This window comes from Centroberyx affinis, unplaced genomic scaffold, assembly GCF_046629955.1.
Source record: "Centroberyx affinis isolate AG114_WGS23_722 - 3 ecotype Tasmania unplaced genomic scaffold, CSIRO-AGI_Caff_v1 ptg000872l_1, whole genome shotgun sequence".
NCBI lineage: Eukaryota > Metazoa > Chordata > Actinopteri > Beryciformes > Berycidae > Centroberyx > Centroberyx affinis.
This window is the reverse complement of record NW_027279464.1, coordinates 45,001-51,920: the sequence shown is the minus strand read 5'-3', so window position 1 is coordinate 51,920 and position 6,920 is coordinate 45,001. Positions and strand designations below refer to the sequence as shown.

At 46.1% G+C, this 6,920-nt stretch overlaps 1 protein-coding gene across 1 annotated transcript; it reads left to right on the top strand.

The window, feature by feature from the left end:
* The first annotated feature begins 4,116 nt into the window (after window positions 1–4,116).
* On the top strand, window positions 4,117–6,521 carry hjv (hemojuvelin BMP co-receptor). The gene is made up of 3 exons (XM_071521201.1): window positions 4,117–4,213; window positions 4,633–5,174; window positions 5,880–6,521. Exons 1-3 carry the CDS (start codon window positions 4,117–4,119, stop codon window positions 6,519–6,521), a joined length of 1,281 nt encoding a protein of 426 aa, XP_071377302.1.
* The last annotated feature ends 399 nt before the right edge of the window (window positions 6,522–6,920 follow it).

Here is a 6,920-nt window from a genome sequence, read left to right as displayed (position 1 = left end):
ACTCTCTCTCTCTCTCTCTCTCTCTCTCTCTCTCAATTTAATTCAATTCAATGAGCTTTATTGGCATGAAGTACAGGTCAGTATATATTGCCAAAGCTTAGTGATCAATAATGATAACATTAACAACTCTCTCTCTTTCTCTTTCTTTCTCTCTTTCTGTCTCTTTCTTTTTCTTTTTCTCTTTCTCTCTCTTTCTCTCTCTCTCTTTCTCTCTCTGTCTCTCTTTATGTTTGTCAGATTTTTGTCACAATAACAAAATGGCAAAGTGAAGAAACAAAAATGAATGAAAAATATTTATGAAAGAAAATATCTATCTATCTATCTATCTATCTATCTGTCTATCTATCTATCTATCTATCTATCTATCTATCTATCTATCTATCTGTCTATCTGTCTATCTATCTATCTATCTATCTATCTATCTATCTGCTGTAACTATGGGGGGCAACTGGATGGTAAATTTAGTCTAGCCCCCCCCCACCACCACCACCACACACACACGCAAACACACACACATTCAGCCCCTCCCACCTGCAGGTCTGTTAAACTGGACTAAAGGTCAGTTGTCTGCAGACCACACACACCAGGCATTTAGAAAACCAGTCAGTAAAGCAGTCAGTCAGTAAACCAGTCAGTCAGTCAGTCAGTCAGTCAGTCAGTCAGTCAAAGACCCTTCCATTCCACATTCAAACCAATGCGTACCATTAGCGCCAAGCTAATATGTTTGTTTGCAGCTAAAGGTGACTTGATTTGAATAAGAAATGCTAACAATGCTAACAATGCTAACACTTTATCATTTGACACGGCATTCATAACTTGGATGATGATAGAAAATCAGTTTTAGCTTTTGATCGTTCATAAAAAAAATTGAGAAAATCCGTGTAACCTGCTGATTATGGTGTCAACTCTAATTTCTTCACAAATCAGCTTTCTCTATCTATCTATCTATCTATCTATCTATTATCTATCGATCAACCCCATTTCTGAACTTGATTGATCATGTCTAGGAGGAACCAATGAATGAACTGTAACTGTAAGCCCCGCCCACAGCCTCCTCTCTGCTGTTTGTTCTTCAGGACAAACAGAGAGACAAGAGTCCACATTACAACACACTGTCCAGCTGATACAGATAATATGAGACACTAAGCTGCAGAGTGGAGGCTGGGTGAGGGAATGTTACTGGTATTTTATTAGTACTAGTGTTATCATTATTATTATTATTATTATTATTATTATTATTATTTTATTACTGGCTTGTAGTGTTTCCAGGCAGATGTGGTTTTAGCTGCAGGACAGCACAACAGTATTGTTGATGTGTTGAGATTTGAACTGAACCCCAAACCCAAATCTGTGTAAAGCCTGACGTCTAATGGGAAACAGCATGCTGCTGAACTGGCCATCTGCTATTGGCTGATCTTTGGTGCCAGGTGATGATGTCATCTACTATAGAGTACAACAGGCACCAAAGACCAAGACCAAAGGTTATCATTATTATTATTATTATTATTATTATTATTATTTAGTAATGGTGTGTTGTTTTGTGTTGAGGTTCAGTGGATGGATCCTGAGGAAGAGGAGCGTCTCAGCTAGCATCTGCTGGATCAGAGGAGGTGAGCTGGAATCTGCTGAGAACGTGTGACGTGCCTTTGAGCAAGGCACTTAAAGCACTCTTCCCATTTTCGACGTGGACCCGTCCATCATTTTCCATCATACTGATCAATTGCGACCAAATTTGCATCAGTTACTTCACTGTAGAGCTTCTTGCATCTTGGTTGCTTGTGTGCGGCTCTCAGGACGTCCCGACAGGCCAGTGGACCTTCCAAAGGTCTGAATGCGCTCAACCTTTGAGTGTTTTATTTGCTTTTCTTGCTCGCCAGATATGTCACTCAGATGAGGGTAGGTAGCATCATTAATAGTATGTTCAGACCGCGGCTACAAAGCAACAGGAAGTCATGTGAAGCTCCGAACTCCAGAGCGTGATGTGCAGCGGCGCGTCGGGCGAGCGCAGCTCCAAACTGAAGTTCAGCTGCTTCAGCTGTTTCCCAGGCTTTGATGATGCGGTGAAGCGCGAACCAAGCAGAAGTTCATGTGTTTCACTGTTCTCGGTCCCAAAGGTTGTTCCCAACTGAAGGTTCCGTGCCAATCTGGACACATTTCAGAACGTGATGACGACACGAAACGCCAACAACCGCCAAGCTACATAGTCACCAAGAAGTGGTGAGAATGTGGCTTGGTACCCCAGACCGCTTTGTGGCTTTCGTAGTCTGAACGCACCATAAGTTGCTACGCACCCAGAATTTACCTGAAGCCCGTCTTTTGGACCAAGCACTGGACGCAGCCGGAAACCAGTCTGGTCTTGTTCAGAAAGCTGGACGGGTTTTGGCTCGTAAAGCCTTCATCAGCGGAGAGGATGTGTTGGCTGGCGTTCTGTCGGGGTCAGAACTGCACACACTGCAGACACCGGGGGCTTGAGCCACTCGATGACAAGATGAATCAGAAAGAGAATTCTCGATCACAACAACACCCGCCTCCTCAGACTCTCTGGGTCAAAGAGTCAAACAGTCCGGTTAGACCAGGCAACCCAAAGCGTGTCTTTATCAACATATTATTACATGGCTTTGTTGAATACTCGATTCTGATTGGTCAATTATGGCATTCTACGGTCTGTTATTTCTGAATAGCAGACCGCAGACCGTTGCTATGGACGCAGTTCTGATCATAGACTCTGGAGGACCACGTCCAATCATATCAAGCCGCAGAAAGAAGTCTGGTAAATTTAACGGTTAATTTAAATTTAACAATGTCAGCTCATTCGCGACACCCTGTGGCAAAAAACATTAGCTTTCCGTTACTCCATCAGAAAACACCATGGAAGATTTTTCTAATATTAATTTTAATATATTTGGAGACCACAAAACTTTCGATTCATGGTTAATGGCTGAACTGTCCCAAGTAAAGAAAAGAAAGAGAGAACAAGAAAACGGCGCAGAAAAAGCAAGAGAGTAAGACACAAAGAGCTGGACGACAGAGAAATCAACGAAATTGAAGAAGACAGACAGAAATAAACACCAGACAGAACACGGTGGGCTGTGGCAGAGTTTAACCTGGTTAAACGTTGCTATGGACGCAGTTCCAACCGTAGAATCTAACGGACTATTGTTTGTAGAGGAAGCAATAAAATCATTTCTAAATCAATAAAATCATTTTTAAATCAATATTTTGTGTCAAATTATTGATTTCTTTTTTTTATTTTGCAATAATGACCCGCTCGCTGTACATTGTCCCTTGCTTGACGCTCACTCTGTAATGAGATGTACAGTGCATATTTAATTTTCAGTTTATCCATGACCGGACAACTTTCACTACTTATTTTGCACTACTTCACACAGCGGCCAGATGGCAAAGAGGAAACAAGGAAACAAGGAAATCCTTAAGCAATGACCAAGGTGGCATCCAAACTGTAGGAGAAAGTGGCTGCAGATCAATTTCATTTCATCTTTTTCACGTCTCATTACAGAGTGACGTCAATGTGCTTAAAAAACATGCTTTGGTTGCTTTTGAGGTTGATTTTTGGAGAGTCCGTTGGTCCATTAGCACTGGACTGGAGAGTCGCAGCATAGCAAGAAAGACCTGAGTTGCTCTACAGTGAAGCAACTGGCAAGATCTTGGTCGCTCAGTATGATGGAAAAAGATGAGGAAATATGGCTCCGCTCAGAAATATCCTTTAACCCATTCACCCACACCCAAGTGTGAATTTGTTGTAAAAAATAAGCCGCAAAAATGAACATATTGATATGAAGACTTCATTTCAAACATGTTGTACATCCATTTTGGAAAATAATCTATTTATTACCTTCCTTGTCTGTATGTTGTCATTTTGTCAACCAGAACTTGAGTCACCTTCTGTCTTTTTAAACATCATTTGTTTGGATTTTGTGCCGTCAGTCACTTGATAAGAGTCGGCATCACTATCCTCAGTTGGTGGATAGCTCCTTTTGGAATTAAATTATTTTACATATTCACACATGTACTTATCCATAAACAATAACTTCTACATACATGTTGTCTTTCAGACTTGGTCATTCTACCAAGTCAGTCCCGGGTTCAGCCTGGGTGATGGAGACCCGGGCCCCCGTCACACAACACACACCGTTACCATGGAAATGCAGTATCCACCTGGTCCTGCTGCTGTTACACCTGTTGTCCCCTGAAGGTACGAACACAAAATGCATTTTATAACACATTACACTGTTTTCATGGTGTGCACCAAGTGTAAATATTTTAGAGACACAATAGAGGCTTTAACAGGCTAATGCCATGTTGAATCTGATCCGTCACATTCTGCAAACAACCTCCAGCACAGTGTCGCCCCCAGCTGGTCAGAATCCCGGGTGATTCGCACACGCTACAATAAAGCTACAATATGCTACTTTTTGACATTAAAATAGCACTAAATAAACAGGATCTGAACTTGACCAAGTGAGGGGGAGGAGGGCGGGACTAACAATACACTTCCTGTCTCAAGGAGAAAATTGTAAATCACACTTAACCATCAATGAATTCACAAAGCAACACTAAAGGCAGGTGAAGGTTTTCTGATGCTGACAGCTAACATTTCCTTCCTGTCTGCAGTCTGGGCTTCCTGTCGCATCCTGAAGTGTAACTCTGACTTTGTGGCTGCAACTCTGGACCTGGGCAACAGTGGAGGAGGAGGAGGAGGAGGAGGAGGGGGAGGAGCAGGAGGACTCAGCAGGGAGGCGGTAAACGCCGGTTACTGCAGCGCCCTGCGGTCCTACGCCACGTGCACCAAGCGGACGGCCCGGGCCTGCCGAGGCGACCTGGCGTACCACTCGGCCGTCCAGGGCATCGAAGACCTCCTGATCCAGCACCGCTGCCCCCGGGCGGGACCCACCGCCCAGCCCCGCCCCCTGCCCCAGGCGCCGCTCTCGGGAGACGCCTGCCTCTACGAGAAGGGCTTCTTCACACGAGAGGGGCGGCCGCCGGAGTACCTCCACTGCGGCGTGTTCGGCGACCCGCACGTCCGAACTTTTAACAACGAGTTTCAGACCTGCGCCGTGCAGGGGGCGTGGCCTCTCATAGACAATGAGTACCTGTACGTACAGGCGACCAGCACGCCGACAAGAGGAGAGACGTACACCACAGCGCTTACTAAAGTGAGTCGTGTTCAGGTTTAAGATGTTGATGTCACAGATTTTCATAGTCCCAACCAATTGGCATGGCAAGACATGTAAACAGGAAGTGAGTATTTCACATACATATTTTGGGTGAGCTCAGAAGTGTGTCGGACCACATTTGGTTGCGCCACCATCAGGCCAACCTTGCAGTAGCACCTATTATCATTATTTCTCCTACAAAGTTGCCTTAATCTAAATTGTAAACACAACATATTTCAGCTGCCTACATCATCTTTGTATCACAGAATTTTTTCACTTGTAAAATGCGAGACCATCTAAACTTCACTTACCTGCAACATGTTCTGTCTGTTAGAACGTTTCCAAAATAATGAATCAAGCTAATATTCTCACCATCAAATCCCTTGACCCATCGGCTTGGACCTCGCTAATGGCCGCTTGTGGCTATATTCATTATAATTCATTATCCTACTATAACATGAGGAAAACTCTGCATCCATTTTGCTCCTCAATGGTTTGGCCAATCAATCTGAAACTGCACATGGGCACTGAGCACTGGCATAGGCAGGGACTGACAAAGCTGATTTTTCCATTTTCCCAAATTTATGCTGTTTATGCACATTTTTGGCAAGTCTGTGCAGAGTTGTGGCGCGTGCCTCCCCGGGTCTGGACTAGTTATCATTATTATTATCATTTTGCCTAACTGTCCTTCGTCTCTCCCTTCAGATCACCATCATCTTTAAGAACTGGCGTCAGTGCATCGAGCAGCAGCTGTACCAGGCGGAGCTGGACGACGTCCCGGCGGCGTTTGCGGACGGTTCGGTGTCGAGCGGCGAGCGGCGCGGTCAGCACAGCCTGCTGGTCCGGACCCAGAGCCCCGGCCGCCACGCCGAGATCCGGGCCGCCCACATCGGCACGGTGCTGGTGGTCCGGCAGAACGGACGCTCCCTGGGCCTGGCGGTGCGCTCGCCCCGGGCCATCGTGGAGGCCTTCGCCCCGGAGCGGGACCTCCAGCTGTGTGTGTGGGGCTGCCCCGCCTCCCAGAGACTCAGCACTCTGTACCCGCCTCCTTCCTCCTCCTCCTCCTCCTCCTCCTCCTTGGCGAGCGCCCAGGCCCACTGTGCGGCGCTCCTCCCGGCCAGAGACGTGTACTACCAGGCCTGTGTGTTCGACCTGCTGGCCACAGGAGACCTGAACTCCAGCGCGGCGGCGGTCAGCGCCCTGGAGGACGCCCGGGGAATGATCTCCGACATGGAGAGGGTCCACCTGCTGCCGGCCTCAGCGGACCGACACGGACCCCGCCTGGACCTCATGCTGCTGCTGCTGCTGCCGCCGCTGGGCATTCTGGGAGCCGTAGGGAGGCTGTAGACCAGGAGGAGGTGACCGGGATCGATTAAAGATGATTAAACCTTCAGCAGTCAAACAGCTGGTCCACCTTCTGGTCTGCACCACACACTCTCCTGCAGTTTAGCCTCAGTCGTGTAGATAGATAAACATCCCTGTTGCCATAGTGACTGATGTGTTACAGACCTGAAACAAAAACTACTCATCACAAAATTAAAATTTTCTGCAGCAGGAGAATGCATTTCTATCTACTTTTCCATGAATCCACTGAGTGCTGATTCTGGTCCACAGTTCATGATGTTGATTAATCCTGCATCATGGATTTAAGGGGAGAAAAAACAAACACGTTTTTTTTTCTGTTCCTTTCTGAATTTTTATTTTTTTATTTTGTCCTTCATCATGACAGTGATCGGCAGAGACCCC

Excerpts from the sequence above, each read along its gene's own strand:
- hjv (XM_071521201.1), top strand. The coding sequence starts at position 4,117 with ATGGAGACCCGGGCCCCCGTCACACAACACACACCGTTACCATGGAAA. Across the intron at positions 4,214-4,632 it reads ACACCTGTTGTCCCCTGAAG|TCTGGGCTTCCTGTCGCATC; the intron begins GTACGAACACAA and ends TCCTGTCTGCAG. Across the intron at positions 5,175-5,879 it reads ACACCACAGCGCTTACTAAA|ATCACCATCATCTTTAAGAA; the intron begins GTGAGTCGTGTT and ends CTCTCCCTTCAG.